Source organism: Pristiophorus japonicus, chromosome Y, assembly GCF_044704955.1.
Source record: "Pristiophorus japonicus isolate sPriJap1 chromosome Y, sPriJap1.hap1, whole genome shotgun sequence".
In the NCBI taxonomy this organism is placed as follows: Eukaryota; Metazoa; Chordata; class Chondrichthyes; family Pristiophoridae; genus Pristiophorus; species Pristiophorus japonicus.
This window is the reverse complement of record NC_092011.1, coordinates 38,172,580-38,194,737: the sequence shown is the minus strand read 5'-3', so window position 1 is coordinate 38,194,737 and position 22,158 is coordinate 38,172,580. Positions and strand designations below refer to the sequence as shown.

Here is a 22,158-nt window from a genome sequence, read left to right as displayed (position 1 = left end):
GGGGGATGAGGTGACGGGGGCGGGGTGGTGAGAGGGTGAGGGGGGGTGAGAGGGCGAGGAGGTGTGGGGGATGAGGTGACGGGGGCTGGGGGGTGAGAGGGTGCGGGGGTGAGAGGCGCCGGGGGGGGTGAGAGAGTGGGAAAGCATTTAAAGGCGCACTTCAAAGATCGAAAAAAATTCCCAAATGTTCCCCCATCAGGGCTGCAGGATCCGATAGTTTTACAAGTTAGGGGAAGATTGGATCAGGAAAATCATTTTTACTTGGGAAGAAATATTGCATGCAGCCCCGCCTGGTCGAACAGCTCCCCTGGTGGAGCAGCACCCCCTGGTGGAGCAGAGCTGGTGGTGCAGAGCGCCCTGAATTAATTCTCAGTCCGACTGCACAATCTCTGCCTTCTTCATTGGGTGACCCTTGAGTGGCCAGTGGCTCGAGCTGACCCCATCTCACCATCTGTAACCCTCGTGTCGTCTGCCACCTCTATCCCCCAGGGACTATTATATCACCATGGGAACCTGGGTTAGCAGCACCCGTGTGGCTGTGAGATGGTTAAACCGAGCGCAGAACGTCTCCATTCTCACCTGGTGCGAGGCTACGACAGGAGCATGTGTGCAGGTGAGTGAGGAACCCACGGCCATCTTAAACTTCTCTACCAACTCTCTGTACATCTACAGCCATCTCTGTCCATCTACCCTTCTGTCTCTCTCCTCTCTCTCTATCCATTATTACTCTCTATCTATCTATCTATCCTTCTGTCTCTCTCCTCTCTCTCTATCCATTATCACTCTCTATCCATCTATCCTTCTTTCTCTCCCCATCACTCTCTGTCCATTATCACTCTATCCATTTATCCTTCTGTCTCCCTCATCACTCTCTATCCATTATCACTCTCTATCCATCGATCCTTCTGTCTCTCCCCATCATTCTCTGTCCATTATCACTCTCTATCCATCTATCTTTCTGTCGCTCTCCTCTCTCTCTATCCATTATCACTCTCTATCCATCTATCCTTCTGTCTCTCCTCTCTCTATCCATTATCACTCTCTATCCATCTATCTTTCTGTCTCTCTCCTCTCTCTATCCATTATCACTCTCTATCCATCTATCTTTCTGTCTCTCTCCTCTCTCTCTATCCATTATCACGCTCTGTCCATCGATCCTTCTGTCTCTCTCCCCTCTCTCTATCCATTATCATTCTCTGTCCATCTATCCTGCTGTCTCTCTCCCATCTCTCTATCCATTATCACTCTCTGTCCATTTATCCTTCTATCTCTCCCATCACTCTCTATCCATTATCACTCTCTATCCATCTATCCTTCTGTTCTCTCCTCTCTCTATCCATTATCACTCTCTATCCATCTATCCTTCTGTCTCTCTCCTCTCTCTCTATCCATTATCACTGTCCATCTATACTTCTGTCTCTCTCCTCTCTCTATCCATTATCACTCTCTATCCATCTATCCTTCTGTCTCTCTCCTCTCTATCCATTATCACTCTCTATCCATCTATCCTTCTGTCTCTCTCCTCTCTCTCTATCCATTATTACTCTCTATCTATCTATCCTTCTGTCTCTCTCCTCTCTCTCTATCCATTATCACTCTCTATCCATCTATCCTTCTTTCTCTCCCAATCACTCTCTGTCCATTATCACTCTCTATCCATCGATCCTTCTTTCTCTCCCCATCACTCTCTATCCATTATCACTCTCTGTCCATCTATCCTTCTGTCTCTCTCCTCTCTCTCTATCCATTATCACTCTCTATCCATCTATTCTTCTATTTCTCTCCTCTCTCTCTATCCATTATCACTCTCTATCCATCTATCCTTCTATTTCTCTCCTCTCTCTATCCATTATCACTCTCTATCCATCTGTCCTGCTGTTTCTCTCCTCTCTCTGTCCATTATCACTCTCTGTCCATCTATCCTTCTGTCTCTCTCCTCTCTCTCTATCCATTATCACTCTCTATCGATCTATCCTTCTATTTCTCTCCTCTCTCTATCCATTATCACTCTCTGTCCATCTATCCTTCTGTCTCTCTCCTCTCTCTCTATCCATTATCACTCTCTATCCATCTATCCTTCTGTCTCTCATCTCTCTATCCATTATCACTCTCTATCCATCTATCTTTCCGTCTCTCTCCTCTCTCTATCCATTATCACTCTCTATCCATCTATCTTTCTGTCTCTCTCCTCTCTCTCTATCCATTATCATTCTCTATCCATAGATCCTTCTGTCTCTCTCCTCTCTCTCTATCCATTATCACTCTCTGTCCATCTATCCTTCTGTCTCTCTCCTCTCTCTCTATCCATTATCACTCTCTATCCATCTATCCTTCTGACTCTCTCCTCTCTCTCTATCCATTATCACACTCCATCCATCTATCCTTCTGTCTCTCTCCTCTCTCTTTATCCATTATCACTCTCTATCCATCTATCCTTCTGTCTCTCTCCTCTCTATCCATTATCACTCTCAATCCATCTATCCTTCTGTCTCTCATCTCTCTATCCATTATCACTCTCTATCCATCTATCTTTCTGACTCTCTCCTCTCTCTCTATCCATTATCACTCTCTATCCATCTATCATTCTGTCTCTCTCCTCTCTCTCTATCCATTATCACTCTCTATCCATCTATCCTTCTGTCTCTTTCCTCTCTCTCTATCCATTATCACTCTCCATTCATCTATCCTTCTGTCTCTCTCCTCTCTCTATCCATTATCACTCTCTGTCCATCAATCCTTCTGTCACTCTCCTCCCTCTCTATCCATCATCACTATCTATCCATCTATCCTTCTATCTCTCCACATCACTCTCTGTCCATTATCACTCTCTATCCATCTATCCTTCTGTCTCTCTCCTCTCTCTCTATCCATTATCACTCTCTGTCCATCTATCTTTCTGTCTCTCTCCTCTCTCTGTCCATTATCACTCTCTATCCATCTATCCTCTCTCTCTATCCATTATCACTCTCTGTCCATCTATACTTCTGTGTCTCTCCTCTCTCTCTCTATCCATTATCACTCTGTCCATCTATCCTTCTGTCTCTCTCCTCTCTCTCTATCCATTATCACTCTCGATCCATCTATCCTTCTGTCTCTCTCCTCTCTCTCTATCCAATATCACTCTCTGTCCATCTATCCTTCTGTCTCTCTCCTCTCTCTCTATCCATTATCACACTCAATCCATTTATTCTTCTGTCTCTCTCCTCTCTCTCTATCCATTATCACTCTCTATCCATCTATCCTTCTGTCTCTCTCCTCTCTATCCATTATCACTCTCTATCCATCTATCCTTCTGTCTCTCTCCTCTCTCTCTATCCATTATTACTCTCTATCTATCTATCCTTCTGTCTCTCTCCTCTCTCTCTATCCATTATCACTCTCTATCCATCTATCCTTCTTTCTCTCCCCATCACTCTCTGTCCATTATCACTCTATCCATTTATCCTTCTGTCTCTCTCATCACTCTCTATCCATTATCACTCTCTATCCATCGATCCTTCTGTCTCTCTCCTCTCTCTCTATCCATTATCACTCTCTATCCATCTATCCTTCTATTTCTCTCCTCTCTCTCTATCCATTATCACTCTCTATCCATCTATCCTTCTATTTCTCTCCTCTCTCTATCCATTATCACTCTCTATCCATCTGTCCTGCTGTTTCTCTCCTCTCTCTGTCCATTATCACTCTCTGTCCATCTATCCTTCTGTCTCTCTCCTCTCTATCTATCCATTATTACTCTCTATCCATCGATCCTTCTGTCTCTCTCCTTTCTCTATCCATTATCACTCTCTGTCCATCTATCCTTCTGTCTCTCTCCTCTCTCTCTCTATCCATTATCACTCTCTATCCATCTATCCTTCTGTCTCTCATCTCTCTATCCATTATCACTCTCTATCCATCTATATTTCTGTCTCTCTCCTCTCTCTATCCATTATCACTCTCTATCCATCTATCTTTCTGTCTCTCTCCTCTCTCTCTATCCATTATCATTCTCTATCCATCGATCCTTCTGTCTCTCTCCTCTCTCTCTATCCATTATCACTCTCTGTCCATCTATCCTTCTGTCTCTCTCCTCTCTCTCTATCCATTATCACTCTCTATCCATCTATCCTTCTGACTCTCTCCTCTCTCTCTATCCATTATCACACTCCATCCATCTATCCTTCTGTCTCTCTCCTCTCTCTTTATCCATTATCACTCTCTATCCATCTATCCTTCTGTCTCTTTCCTCTCTATCCATTATCACTCTCTATTCATCTATCCTTCTGTCTCTCTCCTCTCTCTATCCATTATCACTCTCTATCCATCTATCCTTCTGTCTCTCTCCTCTCTATCCATTATCACTCTCTATCCATCTATCCTTCTGTCTCTCTCCTCTCTCTCTATACATTATCACGCTCTATCCATCTATCATTCTGTCTCTCTCCTCTCTCTCTATCCATTATTACTCTATCCATCTATCCTCCTGTCTCTCTCCTTCTCTCTATCCATTATCACTCTCTGTCCATCAATCCTTCTGTCGCTCTCCTCCCTCTCTATCCATCATCACTATCTATCCATCTATTCTTCTATCTCTCCACATCACTCTCTGTCCATTATCACTCTCTATCCATCTATCCTTCTGTCTCTCTCCTCTCTCTCTATCCATTATCACTCACTGTCCATCTATCTTTCTGTCTCTCTCCTCTCTCTGTCCATTATCACTCTCTATCCATCTATCCTCTCTCTCTATCCATTATCACTCTCTGTCCATCTATACTTCTGTGTCTCTCCTCTCTCTCTCTCTATCCATTATCACTCTGTCCATCTATCCTTCTGTCTCTCTCCTCTCTCTCTATCCATTATCACTCTCGATCCATCTATCCTTCTGTCTCTCTCCTCTCTCTCTATCCAATATCACTCTCTGTCCATCTATCCTTCTGTCTCTCTCCTCTCTCTCTATCCATTATCACACTCAATCCATTTATCCTTCTGTCTCTCTCCCATCTCTCTATCCCTATCACTCTCTGTCCATCTACCCTTCTGTCTCTCTCCTCTCTCTATCCATTCTCACTCTCAATCCATCTATCCTTCTGTCTCTCTCCTCTCTATCCATTATCACTCTCTATCCATCTATCCTTCTGTCTCTCTCCTCTCTCTCTATCCATTATTACTCTCTATCTATCTATCCTTCTGTCTCTCTCCTCTCTCTCTATCCATTATCACTCTCTATCCATCTATCCTTCTTTCTCTCCCCATCACTCTCTGTCCATTATCACTCTATCCATTTATCCTTCTGTCTCTCTCATCACTCTCTATCCATTATCACTCTCTATCCATCGATCTTTCTGTCTCTCCCCATCATTCTCTGTCCATTATCACTCTCTATCCATCTATCTTTCTGACGCTCTCCTCTCTCTCTCTATCCATTATCACCCTCTGTCCATCTATCCTTCTGCCTCTCTCCTCTCTCTCTATCCATTATCACTCTCTGTCCATCTATCCTTCTGTCTCTCTCCTCTCTCTCTATCCATCATCACTCTCTATCCATCTATCCTTCTGTCTCTCCTCTCTCTATCCATTATCACTCTCTATCCATCTATCTTTCTGTCTCTCTCCTCTCTCTATCCATTATCACTCTCTATCCATCTATCTTTCTGTCTCTCTCCTCTCTCTCTATCCATTATCACGCTCTATCCATCGATCCTTCTGTCTCTCTCCCCTCTCTCTATCCATTATCATTCTCTGTCCATCTATCCTGCTGTCTCTCTCCCATCTCTCTATCCATTATCACTCTCTGTCCATTTATCCTTCTATCTCTCCCATCACTCTCTATCCATTATCACTTTCTATCCATCTATCCTTCTGTTCTCTCCTCTCTCTATCCATTATCACTCTCTATCCATCTATACTTCTGTCTCTCTCCTCTCTCTATCCATTATCACTCTCTATCCATCTATCCTTCTGTCTCTCTCCTCTCTATCCATTATCACTCTCTATCCATCCATCCTTCTGTCTCTCTCCTCTCTCTCTATCCATTATCACTCTCTATCCATCTATCCTTTTTTCTCTCCCCATCACTCTCTGTCCATTATCACTCTCTATCCATCGATCCTTCTTTCTCTCCCCATCACTCTCTATCCATTATCACTCTCTGTCCATCTATCCTTCTATTTCTCTCCTCTCTCTCTATCCATTATCACTCTCTATCCATCTATCCTTCTATTTCTCTCCTCTCTTTATCCATTATCACTCTCTATCCATCTGTCCTGCTGTTTCTCTCCTCTCTCTGTCCATTATCACTCTCTGTCCATCTATCCTTCTGTCTCTCTCCTCTCTATCTATCCATTATTACTCTCTATCCATCGATCCTTCTGTCTCTCTCCTCTCTCTATCCATTATCACTCTCTGTCCATCTATCCTTCTGTCTCTCTCCTCTCTCTCTATCCATTATCACTCTCTATCCATCTATCCTTCTGTCTCTCATCTCTCTATCCATTATCACTCTCTATCCATCTATCTTTCTGTCTCTCTCCTCTCTCTATCCATTATCACTCTCTATCCATCTATCTTTCTGTCTCTCTCCTCTCTCTCTATCCATTATCATTCTCTATCCATCGATCCTTCTGTCTCTCTCCTCTCTCTCTATCCATTATCACTCTGTCCATCTATCCTTCTGTCTCTCTCCTCTCTCTCTATCCATTATCACTCTCTATCCATCTATCCTTCTGACTCTCTCCTCTCTCTCTATCCATTATCACACTCCATCCATCTATCCTTCTGTCTCTCTCCTCTCTCTTTATCCATTATCACTCTCTATCCATCTATCCTTCTGTCTCTCTCCTCTCTCTCTATCCATTATCACTCTCAATCCATCTATCCTTCTGTCTCTTTCCTCTCTCTCTATCCATTATCACTCTCTATAAATCTATCCTTCTGTCTCTCTCCTCTCTCTATCCATTATCACTCTCTATCCATCTATCCTTCTGTCTCTCTCCTCTCTATCCATTATCACTCTCTATCCATCTATCCTTCTGTCTCTCTCCTCTCTCTCTATACATTATCACGCCCTATCCATCTATCATTTTGTCTCTCTCCTCTCTCTCTATCCATTATTACTCTATCCATCTATCCTCCTGTCTCTCTCCTCTCTCTCTATCCATTATCACTCTCTGTCCATCAATCCTTCTGTCGCTCTCCTCCCTCTCTATCCATCATCACTATCTATCCATCTATCCTTCTATCTCTCCACATCACTCTCTGTCCATTATCACTCTCTATCCATCTATCCTTCTGTCTCTCTCCTCTCTCTCTATCCATTATCACTCTCTGTCCATCTAGCTTTCTGTCTCTCTCCTCTCTCTGTCCATTATCACTCTCTATCCATCTATCCTCTCTCTCTATCCATTATCACTCTCTGTCCATCTATACTTCTGTGTCTCTCCTCTCTCTCTCTATCCATTATCACTCTGTCCATCTATCCTTCTGTCTCTCTCCTCTCTCTCTATCCATTATCACTCTCTGTCCATCTATCTTTCTGTCTCTCTCCTCTCTCTGTCCATTATCACTCTCTATCCATCTATCCTCTCTCTCTATCCATTATCACTCTCTGTCCATCTATACTTCTGTGTCTCTCCTCTCTCTCTCTATCCATTATCACTCTGTCCATCTATCCTTCTGTCTCTCTCCTCTCTCTCTATCCATTATCACTCTCGATCCATCTATCCTTCTGTCTCTCTCCTCTCTCTCTATCCAATATCACTCTCTGTCCATCTATCCTTCTGTCTCTCTCTCTCTCTATCCATTATCACACTCAATCCATTTATCCTTCTGTCTCTCTCCCATCTCTCTATCCCTATCACTCTCTGTCCATCTATCCTCCTGTCTCTCTCCTCTCTCTCTATCCATTATCACACTCAATCCATCTATCCTTCTGTCTCTCTCCCATCTCTCTATCCATTATCACTCTCTATCCATCTATCCTTCTGTCTCTGCTTTCTCTCTATCCATTATCACTCTCTATCCATCTATCCTTCTGTCTCTCTCCTCTCTCTCTATCCATTATCACTCTCTATCCATCTATCCTCTCTCTCTATCCATTATCACTCTCTGTCCATCTATACTTCTGTGTCTCTCCTCTCTCTCTCTATCCATTATCACTCTGTCCATCTATCCTTCTGTCTCTCTCCTCTCTCTCTATCCATTATCACTCTCTGTCCATCTATCTTTCTGTCTCTCTCCTCTCTCTGTCCATTATCACTCTCTATCCATCTATCCTTCTGTCTCTCTCCTCTCTCTCTATCCATTATCACTGTCCATCTATACTTCTGTCTCTCTCCTCTCTCTATCCATTATCACTCTCTATCCATCTATCCTTCTGTCTCTCTCCTCTCTATCCATTATCACTCTCTATCCATCTATCCTTCTGTCTCTCTCCTCTCTCTCTATCCATTATTACTCTCTATCTATCTATCCTTCTGTCTCTCTCCTCTCTCTCTATCCATTATCACTCTCTATCCATCTATCCTTCTTTCTCTCCCAATCACTCTCTGTCCATTATCACTCTCTATCCATCGATCCTTCTTTCTCTCCCCATCACTCTCTATCCATTATCACTCTCTATCCATCGATCCTTCTGTCTCTCTCCTCTCTCTCTATCCATTATCACTCTCTATCCATCTATTCTTCTATTTCTCTCCTCTCTCTCTATCCATTATCACTCTCTATCCATCTATCCTTCTATTTCTCTCCTCTCTCTATCCATTATCACTCTCTATCCATCTGTCCTGCTGTTTCTCTCCTCTCTCTGTCCATTATCACTCTCTGTCCATCTATCATTCTGTCTCTCTCCTCTCTCTCTATCCATTATCACTCTCTATCGATCTATCCTTCTATTTCTCTCCTCTCTCTATCCATTATCACTCTCTGTCCATCTATCCTTCTGTCTCTCTCCTCTCTCTCTATCCATTATCACTCTCTATCCATCTATCCTTCTGTCTCTCATCTCTCTATCCATTATCACTCTCTATCCATCTATCTTTCCGTCTCTCTCCTCTCTCTATCCATTATCACTCTCTATCCATCTATCTTTCTGTCTCTCTCCTCTCTCTCTATCCATTATCATTCTCTATCCATAGATCCTTCTGTCTCTCTCCTCTCTCTCTATCCATTATCACTCTCTGTCCATCTATCCTTCTGTCTCTCTCCTCTCTCTCTATCCATTATCACTCTCTATCCATCTATCCTTCTGACTCTCTCCTCTCTCTCTATCCATTATCACACTCCATCCATCTATCCTTCTGTCTCTCTCCTCTCTCTTTATCCATTATCACTCTCTATCCATCTATCCTTCTGTCTCTCTCCTCTCTATCCATTATCACTCTCAATCCATCTATCCTTCTGTCTCTCATCTCTCTATCCATTATCACTCTCTATCCATCTATCTTTCTGACTCTCTCCTCTCTCTCTATCCATTATCACTCTCTATCCATCTATCATTCTGTCTCTCTCCTCTCTCTCTATCCATTATCACTCTCTATCCATCTATCCTTCTGTCTCTTTCCTCTCTCTCTATCCATTATCACTCTCCATTCATCTATCCTTCTGTCTCTCTCCTCTCTCTATCCATTATCACTCTCTGTCCATCAATCCTTCTGTCACTCTCCTCCCTCTCTATCCATCATCACTATCTATCCATCTATCCTTCTATCTCTCCACATCACTCTCTGTCCATTATCACTCTCTATCCATCTATCCTTCTGTCTCTCTCCTCTCTCTCTATCCATTATCACTCTCTGTCCATCTATCTTTCTGTCTCTCTCCTCTCTCTGTCCATTATCACTCTCTATCCATCTATCCTCTCTCTCTATCCATTATCACTCTCTGTCCATCTATACTTCTGTGTCTCTCCTCTCTCTCTCTATCCATTATCACTCTGTCCATCTATCCTTCTGTCTCTCTCCTCTCTCTCTATCCATTATCACTCTCGATCCATCTATCCTTCTGTCTCTCTCCTCTCTCTCTATCCAATATCACTCTCTGTCCATCTATCCTTCTGTCTCTCTCCTCTCTCTCTATCCATTATCACACTCAATCCATTTATTCTTCTGTCTCTCTCCTCTCTCTCTATCCATTATCATTCTCTATCCATCTATCCTTCTGTCTCTCTCCTCTCTATCCATTATCACTCTCTATCCATCTATCCTTCTGTCTCTCTCCTCTCTCTCTATCCATTATTACTCTCTATCTATCTATCCTTCTGTCTCTCTCCTCTCTCTCTATCCATTATCACTCTCTATCCATCTATCCTTCTTTCTCTCCCCATCACTCTCTGTCCATTATCACACTATCCATTTATCCTTCTGTCTCTCTCATCACTCTCTATCCATTATCACTCTCTATCCATCGATCCTTCTGTCTCTCTCCTCTCTCTCTATCCATTATCACTCTCTATCCATCTATCCTTCTATTTCTCTCCTCTCTCTCTATCCATTATCACTCTCTATCCATCTATCCTTCTATTTCTCTCCTCTCTCTATCCATTATCACTCTCTATCCATCTGTCCTGCTGTTTCTCTCCTCTCTCTGTCCATTATCACTCTCTGTCCATCTATCCTTCTGTCTCTCTCCTCTCTATCTATCCATTATTACTCTCTATCCATCGATCCTTCTGTCTCTCTCCTTTCTCTATCCATTATCACTCTCTGTCCATCTATCCTTCTGTCTCTCTCCTCTCTCTCTCTATCCATTATCACTCTCTATCCATCTATCCTTCTGTCTCTCATCTCTCTATCCATTATCACTCTCTATCCATCTATATTTCTGTCTCTCTCCTCTCTCTATCCATTATCACTCTCTATCCATCTATCTTTCTGTCTCTCTCCTCTCTCTCTATCCATTATCATTCTCTATCCATCGATCCTTCTGTCTCTCTCCTCTCTCTCTATCCATTATCACTCTCTGTCCATCTATCCTTCTGTCTCTCTCCTCTCTCTCTATCCATTATCACTCTCTATCCATCTATCCTTCTGACTCTCTCCTCTCTCTCTATCCATTATCACACTCCATCCATCTATCCTTCTGTCTCTCTCCTCTCTCTTTATCCATTATCACTCTCTATCCATCTATCCTTCTGTCTCTTTCCTCTCTATCCATTATCACTCTCTATTCATCTATCCTTCTGTCTCTCTCCTCTCTCTATCCATTATCACTCTCTATCCATCTATCCTTCTGTCTCTCTCCTCTCTATCCATTATCACTCTCTATCCATCTATCCTTCTGTCTCTCTCCTCTCTCTCTATACATTATCACGCTCTATCCATCTATCATTCTGTCTCTCTCCTCTCTCTCTATCCATTATTACTCTATCCATCTATCCTCCTGTCTCTCTCCTTCTCTCTATCCATTATCACTCTCTGTCCATCAATCCTTCTGTCGCTCTCCTCCCTCTCTATCCATCATCACTATCTATCCATCTATTCTTCTATCTCTCCACATCACTCTCTGTCCATTATCACTCTCTATCCATCTATCCTTCTGTCTCTCTCCTCTCTCTCTATCCATTATCACTCACTGTCCATCTATCTTTCTGTCTCTCTCCTCTCTCTGTCCATTATCACTCTCTATCCATCTATCCTCTCTCTCTATCCATTATCACTCTCTGTCCATCTATACTTCTGTGTCTCTCCTCTCTCTCTCTCTATCCATTATCACTCTGTCCATCTATCCTTCTGTCTCTCTCCTGTCTCTCTATCCATTATCACTCTCGATCCATCTATCCTTCTGTCTCTCTCCTCTCTCTCTATCCAATATCACTCTCTGTCCATCTATCCTTCTGTCTCTCTCCTCTCTCTCTATCCATTATCACACTCAATCCATTTATCCTTCTGTCTCTCTCCCATCTCTCTATCCCTATCACTCTCTGTCCATCTACCCTTCTGTCTCTCTCCTCTCTCTATCCATTCTCACTCTCAATCCATCTATCCTTCTGTCTCTCTCCTCTCTATCCATTATCACTCTCTATCCATCTATCCTTCTGTCTCTCTCCTCTCTCTCTATCCATTATTACTCTCTATCTATCTATCCTTCTGTCTCTCTCCTCTCTCTCTATCCATTATCACTCTCTATCCATCTATCCTTCTTTCTCTCCCCATCACTCTCTGTCCATTATCACTCTATCCATTTATCCTTCTGTCTCTCTCATCACTCTCTATCCATTATCACTCTCTATCCATCGATCTTTCTGTCTCTCCCCATCATTCTCTGTCCATTATCACTCTCTATCCATCTATCTTTCTGACGCTCTCCTCTCTCTCTCTATCCATTATCACCCTCTGTCCATCTATCCTTCTGCCTCTCTCCTCTCTCTCTATCCATTATCACTCTCTGTCCATCTATCCTTCTGTCTCTCTCCTCTCTCTCTATCCATCATCACTCTCTATCCATCTATCCTTCTGTCTCTCCTCTCTCTATCCATTATCACTCTCTATCCATCTATCTTTCTGTCTCTCTCCTCTCTCTATCCATTATCACTCTCTATCCATCTATCTTTCTGTCTCTCTCCTCTCTCTCTATCCATTATCACGCTCTATCCATCGATCCTTCTGTCTCTCTCCCCTCTCTCTATCCATTATCATTCTCTGTCCATCTATCCTGCTGTCTCTCTCCCATCTCTCTATCCATTATCACTCTCTGTCCATTTATCCTTCTATCTCTCTCCTCTCTATCCATTATCACTCTCTATCCATCCATCCTTCTGTCTCTCTCCTCTCTCTCTATCCATTATCACTCTCTATCCATCTATCCTTTTTTCTCTCCCCATCACTCTCTGTCCATTATCACTCTCTATCCATCGATCCTTCTTTCTCTCCCCATCACTCTCTATCCATTATCACTCTCTGTCCATCTATCCTTCTATTTCTCTCCTCTCTCTCTATCCATTATCACTCTCTATCCATCTATCCTTCTATTTCTCTCCTCTCTTTATCCATTATCACTCTCTATCCATCTGTCCTGCTGTTTCTCTCCTCTCTCTGTCCATTATCACTCTCTGTCCATCTATCCTTCTGTCTCTCTCCTCTCTATCTATCCATTATTACTCTCTATCCATCGATCCTTCTGTCTCTCTCCTCTCTCTATCCATTATCACTCTCTGTCCATCTATCCTTCTGTCTCTCTCCTCTCTCTCTATCCATTATCACTCTCTATCCATCTATCCTTCTGTCTCTCATCTCTCTATCCATTATCACTCTCTATCCATCTATCTTTCTGTCTCTCTCCTCTCTCTATCCATTATCACTCTCTATCCATCTATCTTTCTGTCTCTCTCCTCTCTCTCTATCCATTATCATTCTCTATCCATCGATCCTTCTGTCTCTCTCCTCTCTCTCTATCCATTATCACTCTGTCCATCTATCCTTCTGTCTCTCTCCTCTCTCTCTATCCATTATCACTCTCTATCCATCTATCCTTCTGACTCTCTCCTCTCTCTATCCATTATCACACTCCATCCATCTATCCTTCTGTCTCTCTCCTCTCTCTTTATCCATTATCACTCTCTATCCATCTATCCTTCTGTCTCTCTCCTCTCTCTCTATCCATTATCACTCTCAATCCATCTATCCTTCTGTCTCTTTCCTCTCTCTCTATCCATTATCACTCTCTATAAATCTATCCTTCTGTCTCTCTCCTCTCTCTATCCATTATCACTCTCTATCCATCTATCCTTCTGTCTCTCTCCTCTCTATCCATTATCACTCTCTATCCATCTATCCTTCTGTCTCTCTCCTCTCTCTCTATACATTATCACGCCCTATCCATCTATCATTCTGTCTCTCTCCTCTCTCTCTATCCATTATTACTCTATCCATCTATCCTCCTGTCTCTCTCCTCTCTCTCTATCCATTAACACTCTCTGTCCATCAATCCTTCTGTCGCTCTCCTCCCTCTCTATCCATCATCACTATCTATCCATCTATCCTTCTATCTCTCCACATCACTCTCTGTCCATTATCACTCTCTATCCATCTATCCTTCTGTCTCTCTCCTCTCTCTCTATCCATTATCACTCTCTGTCCATCTATCTTTCTGTCTCTCTCCTCTCTCTGTCCATTATCACTCTCTATCCATCTATCCTCTCTCTCTATCCATTATCACTCTCTGTCCATCTATACTTCTGTGTCTCTCCTCTCTCTCTCTATCCATTATCACTCTGTCCATCTATCCTTCTGTCTCTCTCCTCTCTCTCTATCCATTATCACTCTCTGTCCATCTATCTTTCTGTCTCTCTCCTCTCTCTGTCCATTATCACTCTCTATCCATCTATCCTCTCTCTCTATCCATTATCACTCTCTGTCCATCTATACTTCTGTGTCTCTCCTCTCTCTCTCTATCCATTATCACTCTGTCCATCTATCCTTCTGTCTCTCTCCTCTCTCTCTATCCATTATCACTCTCGATCCATCTATCCTTCTGTCTCTCTCCTCTCTCTCTATCCAATATCACTCTCTGTCCATCTATCCTTCTGTCTCTCTCCTCTCTCTCTATCCATTATCACACTCAATCCATTTATCCTTCTGTCTCTCTCCCATCTCTCTATCCCTATCACTCTCTGTCCATCTATCCTCCTGTCTCTCTCCTCTCTCTCTATCCATTATCACACTCAATCCATCTATCCTTCTGTCTCTCTCCCATCTCTCTATCCATTATCACTCTCTATCCATCTATCCTTCTGACTCTGCTTTCTCTCTATCCATTATCACTCTCTATCCATCTATCCTTCTGTCTCTCTCCTCTCTCTCTATCCATTATCACTCTCTATCCATCTATCCTTCTGTCTCTCTCCCATCTCTCTATCCATTATCACTCTCTATCCATCTATCCTTCTGTCTCTCTGCTTTCTCTCTATGCATTATCACTCTCTATCCATCTATCTTTCTGTCTCTCTCCTCTCTCTCTATCCATTATCACTCTCTATCCATCTATCCTTCTGTCTCTCTCCTCTCTCTCTATCCATTATCACTCTCTATCCATCTATCCTTCTGTCTCTCTCCTCTCTCTCTATCCATTATCACTCTCTATCCATCTATCCTTCTGTCTCTCTCCTCTCTATCCATTATCACTCTCTATCCATCTATCCTTCTGCCTCTCTCCTCTTTCTATCCATTATCACTCTCTATCCATCTATCCTTCTGTCTCTCTCCTCTCTCTCTATCCATTATCACTCACTATCCATCTATCCTTCTGTCTGTCTCCTCTCTCTTTATCCATTATCACTCTCTATCCATCTATCCTTCTGTCTCTCTTCTCTCTCTATCCATTATCACTCTCTATCCATCTATCCTTCTGTCTCTCTACTCTCTCTCTATCCATTATCACTCTCTATCCATCTATCCTTCTGTCTCTCTCCTCTCTTTCTATCCATTATCACTCTCTATCCATCTATCCTTCTGTCTCTCTCCTCTCTCTATCCATTATCACTCTCTATCCATCTATCCTTCTGTCTCTCTCCTCTCTCTATCCATTATCACTCTCTATCCATCTATCCTTCTGTCTCTCTCCTCTCTCTCTATCCATTATCACTCTCGATCCATCTATCCTTCTGTCTCTCTCCATCACTCTATATATATCCATTATCACTCTCGAACCATCACTACCAATCTGTACCGGTATCTTTCTATCCATTCATCACTCTACCTCATTCTATCTATCCAATAATCTATCTATCCATCACTCTCTCTATATCAGACTCCCTGTCCATCTGATTAATATACCCTCGATTATACCCCAGCCTGTAACTCACTCCCGGATATCTGTTATTCTCTATATAAACTCCCCTGAACCCCTCGATTAGATTCCAGCCTGTAAATCACTCCCGGGTATCTGTTATTCTCTATATAAACTCCCCTGAACCCCTCGATTAGATTCCAGCCTGTAACTCACTCCCGGGTATCTGTTATTCTATATATAAACCCCCCGAACCCCTCGATTAGATTCGAGCCTGTAACTCACTCCCGGGTATCTGTTATTCTCTATATAAACCCCCCGAACCCCTCGATTAGATTCGAGCCTGTAACTCACTCCCAGGTATCCGTTATTCGATGTATAAACCCCCCGAACCCCTCGATTAGATTCGAGCCTGTAACTCACTCCCAGGTATCCGTTATTCGATGTATAAAACCCCCCGAACCACTCGATTAGATTCGAGCCTGTAACTCACTCCCAGGTATCCGTTATTCGATGTATAAAACCCCCGAACCCCTCAATTAGATTCGAGCCTGTAACTCACTCCCGGGTATCTGTTATTCTATATATTAACCCCCTCCCCCGAACCCCTCGATTAGATTCCAGCCTGTAACTCACTCCCAGGTATCTGTTATTCTATATATAAACCTCCCGAACCCCTCGATTAGATTCCAGCCTGTAACTCACTCCCGGGTATCTGTTATTCTATATATAAACCCCCCGAACCCCTCGATTAGATTCCAGCCTGTTACTCACTCCCGGGTATCTGTTATTCGATATATAAACCCCCCGAACCCCTCGATTAGATTCCAGCCTGTAACTCACTCCCGGGTATCTGTTATTTTATATATAAACCTCCCCGAACCCCTCGATTAGATTCCAGCCTGTAAGTCACTCCCGGGTATCTGTCATTCTATATATAAACCCCCCGAACCCCTCGATTAGATTCCAGCCTGTAAGTCACTCCCGGGTATCTGTCATTCTATATATAAACCCCCCGAACCCCTCGATTAGATTCCAGCCTGTAACTCACTCCCGGGTATCTGTTATTCTACATATAAACCACCCCGAACCCCTCGATTAGATTCGAGCCTGTATCTCACTCCCAGGTATCTGTTATTCTATATATAAACCCCCCGAACCCCTCGATTAGATTCCAGCCTGTAACTCACTCCCGGGTATCTGTTATTCTATATATAAAGCCCCCGAACCCCTCGATTAGATTCCAGCCTGTAGCTCACTCCCGGGTATCTGTTATTCTATATATAACCCCCCCCCCAAACCCCTCGATTAGATTCGAGCCTGTAACTCACTCCCGGGTATCTGTTATTCTATATATAAACCCCCCGAACCCCTCGATTTGATTCCAGCCTGTAACTCACTCCCGGGTATCTGTTATTCTATATATAAACCCCCCCCCGAACCCCTCGATTAGATTCCAGCCTGTAACTCACTCCCGGGTATCTGTTATTCTATATATAAACTCCCCGAACCCCTTGATTAGATTCCAGCCTGTAACTCACTCCCGGGTATCTGTTATTCTATATGTAAACCCCCCCGAACCACTCGATTAGATTCCAGCCTGTAACTCACTCCCGGGTATCTGTTATTCTATATATAAACTCCCCGAACCCATTGATTAGATTCCAGCCTGTAACTCACTCCTGGGTATCTGTTATTCTATATATAAACCCCCCAAACCCCTCGATTAGATTCCAGCCTGTAACTCACTCCCGGGTATCTGTTATTCTATATATAAACCCCCCTGAACCCCTCGATTTGATTCCAGCCTGTAACTCACTCCCGGGTATCTGTTATTCTACATATAAACCACCTGAACCTCTCGATTAGATTCCAGCCTGTAACTCACTCCCGAGTATCCGTTATTCTATATATAAACCCCCCGAACCCCTCGATTTGATTCCAGCCTGTAACTCACTCCTGGGTATCTGTTATTCTATATATAAACCCCCCCCCCGAACCCCTCGATTAGATTCCAGCCTGTAACTCACTCCCGGGTATCTGTTATTCTATATATAAACCCCCCCAAACCCCTCGATTTGATTCCAGCCTGTAACTCACTCCCGCGTATATGTTATTCTATATATAAACCCGCCCGAACCCCTCGATTTGATTCCAGCCTGTAACTCACTCCCGGGTATCTGTTATTCTATATATAAACCCCCCGAACCCCTCGATTAGATTTCAGCCTGTAACTCACTCCCAGGTATCTGTTATTCTATATATAAACCCCCCGAGCCCCTCGATTAGATTCCAGCCTGTAACTCACTCCCGGGTATCTGTTATTCGATATATAAACCCCCCGAACCCCTCGATTAGATTCCAGCCTGTAACTCACTCCCAGGTATCTGTTATTCTATATATAAACCCCCCCGAACCCCTCGATTAGATCCCAGCCTGTAACTCACTCCCGGGTATCTGTTATTCTATATATAAACCCCCCCGAACCCCTCGATTAGATTCCAGCCTGTATCTCACTCCCGGGTATCTGTTATTCTATATATAAACCCCCCCGAACCCCTCGATTAGATTCCAGCCTGTAACTCACTCCTGGGTATCTGTTATTCGATCTATAAACCCCCTGAACCCCTCGATTAGATTCCAGCCTGTTACTCACTCCCGGGTATCTGTTATTCTATATATAACCCCCCCGAACCCCTCGATTAGATTCCAGCCTGTAACTCACTCCCGGGTATCTGTTATTCTATATATAAACCCCCCGAACCCCTCGATTAGATTCCAGCCTGTAACTCACTCCCAGGTATCTGTTATTCTCTATATAAACTCCCCGAACCCCTCGATTAGATTCCAGCCTGTAACTCACTCCCGGGTATCTGTTATTCTATATATAAACCCCCCCGAACCCCTCGATTAGATTCCAGCCTGTAACTCACTCCCGGGTATGCGTTATTCTCTGTAAGTGATTGACTTACCTGATTTTAAATGCTCCATGATTCTCGTTACGTGTATGCGAGTTTATCTTTCAGAAACACAGGATTTCCTCAGGTGCCTGGCTGATTAAACAGGTGATTTTGTTTGGAATTTAAATTTCTGAACTTATGTTTTTTGATTATAAACGAACAACAACAATTATATTTATATTGCGTCTCTAACACAGTAAAATGTCCCAAGCCACTTCATAAGAACGTTCCCAAACAAGAATTTTCACCGAGCTACATAAGGAGATATTAGAACAAGTGTTCAAAAGCTTGATCAAAGAGGTAGGCTTTCAGAAGGGTCTGTGAGGCGGAGAGGTTCAGGGAGGGAGTTCCAGAGCCTGGGGTTGCAGGCAGCTGAAGATATGGCCGCCAATGGTGGAGCGATGGAAATCGAGGGATGGTGAAGAGGGCAGAATTGGAGGAGCGCAGAGATCTCGGAGGGGTGTCGGGGCTGGAGGAGCGAGGCCATGGAATAATTGGAAGAGGAGGATGAGAATTTAAAAATTGAGGGATTGCCAGACCAGGAGCCAGCGTAGGTCAGCGCGCACGGAGGGAGGAGCTGTGTCTGCACTGGGGCGTTGGCTCAGTGAGATTAAGCAGTGAGTAGCTGCACTGTAGACTTTCCCGCTCAATCCCTGCTCTGTGTGGGCTGTTGGTTGCTGAAGGGGGATGGCAGGGTGGGAAGGGGGATGGCAGGGTGGGGAGGGGGGTTCTGTAATTCAGCCCTGAACCCTCTGGGTGAGGACAGTGTCCAGTGGCCTCGGCAGGATGGGTTTTGACCAGGCACGACGCCTCTTGCAGTCGAATTTCCAGCTATCACTGCCCAGGTGACTGACTGAGTGAGTGACTGACTGAATGACTGACTGAGTGACTGAATGACTGAGTGACTGAATGACTGAGTGAGTGACTGACTGAATGACTGACTGAATGACTGACGAGTGACCGAGTGAGTGAGTGAGTGACTGAGTGAGTGAGTGACTAACTGACTGAGTGACTGACTGAGTGAGTGACTGACTAACTGACTGAGTGAGTGACTGACTGAGTGAGTGACTGAGTGAGTGACTGAGTGACTGAGTGAGTGAGTGACTGACTGAGTGACTGACTGACCGAGTGACTGACTGTGAGTGACTGAGTGACTGAGTGAGTGACTGACTGAGTGAGTGACTGAGTGAGTGAGTGACTGACTGACCGAGTGACCGACCGAGTGACTGACCGAGTGACTGACCGAGTGACTGAGTGAGTGAGTGACTGACTGAGTGAGTGACTGAGTGACTGACTGAGTGACTGACTGACTGACTGACTGAGTGACTGACTGAATGACTGAGTGAGTGAGTGACCGAGTGACCGACCGAGTGACTGACCGAGTGACTGACCGAGTGACCGCCCGAGTGACCGACCGAGGGACTGACCGAGTGACTGACCGAGTGCAGAGCCACTGACCCAGTCACTGACCGACTGACTTTTTCTCTCCGCAGGGCGAGCGGCCGCTATTCACCTCCGACGGCGGCACCTTTTTCCTGACCGTCCCGACCAAGCAAGGAGCGCGCGGGGAGTTCCAGCACCTGGCCACATTCCGGCCCCAGGTAAATCCGTCCGGGAGCATCGGCCCGTCCGCACTGACCCACACTCTGGGTCTGACCCCCGACCCACACTCAGGGTCTGACCCCCACCCACACTCAGGGTCTGACCCCCAACCCACACTCAGGGTCTGACCCCCAACCCACACTCAGGGTCTGACCCCTGACCCCCACTCAGGGTCTGACCCCCAACCCCCCCTGACCCACACTCAGGGTCTGACCCCCGACCCACACTCAGGGTCTGACCCCCAACCCACACTCAGGGTCTGACCCCTGACCCCCACTTAGGGTCTGACCCCCAACCCCCCCGACCCACACTCAGGGTCTGACCCCCGACCCCACCCAACCTGGACCTACAATCAGGGTCTGACCCCCGACCCACACTCAGGGACTGACCCCTGACCCCCCCGACCCATACTCAGGGTCTGACCCTCGACCCCCCGACCCACACTCAGGGTCTGACCCCTGACCCCCCCAACCCACACTAAGGGTCTGACCCCCACTTAGGGTCTGACCCCCAACCCCCCCGACCCACATTCAGGGTCTGACCCCCGACCCCCCCAACCCACATTCAGGGTCTGAAACCTGAACCCCCGACCCACACTCAGGGTCTGACCCTTGACCCCCCGACCCACACTCAGGGTCTGACCCCCGACCCCCACGACCCACATTCAGGGTCTGACCACCGACCCCCCCCCAACCCACGCTCAGGGTCTGACCCCCGACCCCCCCCCAACCTGGACCTACAATCAGGGACTGACCCCCGACCCACACTCGGGGTCTGACCCCCGACCCACACTCAGGCTCTGACTCCCGACCCCCCGATCCACAATCAGGGTCGACCTGGACTGTGCCTCACCGCATCCCAAACCATCTCTGCCCCACACAGACCAATCTCTCCCTCCCTCTCTGTCTCTGTATCGGTCTCTCTCTCTCTCTCTCTCACTCTCTGTCTCTGTGTGTGTCTCTCTCTCTCCCTCTCTCTCTCACACTGTCTCTCTCTCACTAACTCTCTCTCTCACTGTATGTCTCTCTCCCCCTATCTCTACCCCCCTCTCTCTCCCCTTCTCTCACTCTCACTCACTGTATGACTCCCCCTCTCTCTCTCTTTCACACTGTATGTCTGTCTCTCTCTCTCTCTCTCACACTGTATGTCTCTCTCTCTCTCACACACTGTATGTCTCTCTCTCTCTCACACTGTATGTCTCTCTCTCTCTCTCTCACACTGTATGTCTCTCTCTCTCTCTCTCTCTCACACTGTATGTCTCTCCCTCTCTCTCTCACTGTATGTCTCTCTCTCTCTCACACTGTATGTCTCTCTCTCTCACTCTCTCATTGTATCTCTCTCTCTCACACTGTATCTGTCTCTCTCTCACACTGTATGTCTCTCTCTCTCTCTCTCTCTCTCTCTCATTGTATCTCTCTCTCTCTCACACTGTATCTCTCTCTCTCTCACACTGTATGTCTCTCTCTCTCTCTCTCTCACACTGTATCTGTCTCTCCCTCTCTCACTCTCACTGTATGTCTCTCTCTCTCTCTCTCACTGTATGTCTCTCTCTCTCTCTCTCACACTGTATCTGTCTCTCTCTCACACTGTATCTCTCTCTCTCACACTGTATGTCTCTCTCTCTCACACTGTATGTCTCTCTCTCTCTCTCTCACCCACTGTATCTGTCTCTCTCTCACACTGTATCTCTCTCTCTCTCACACTGTATGTCTGTCTCTCTCTCACACTGTATGTCTCTCCCTCTCTCTCTCTCACTGTATGTCTCTCTCTCTCTCACACACTGTATGTCTCTCTCTCTCTCACACTGTATCTGTCTCTCTCTCACACTGTATGTCTCTCTTTCTCACACTGTATGTCTCTCTCTCTCTCACACTGTATCTGTCTCTCTCACACT

The 22,158-nt window shown here is 45.0% G+C and overlaps 1 protein-coding gene across 1 annotated transcript in view; it reads left to right on the top strand.

Annotated features, from left to right (window-relative positions):
* Positions 1-502: 502 nt before the first annotated feature.
* The window catches only part of LOC139241122 (inactive dipeptidyl peptidase 10-like), a 104,521-nt gene continuing 82,865 nt past the window's right edge, over positions 503-22,158 (top strand). Inside the window, exons 1-3 of the mRNA XM_070869817.1 lie at positions 503-613; positions 18,729-18,767; positions 20,156-20,263. Of these exons, the coding sequence (XP_070725918.1) occupies positions 506-613; positions 18,729-18,767; positions 20,156-20,263 (255 nt within the window). The 5' untranslated portion in view covers positions 503-505. The remainder of the gene's footprint in view (positions 614-18,728; positions 18,768-20,155; positions 20,264-22,158) is intronic.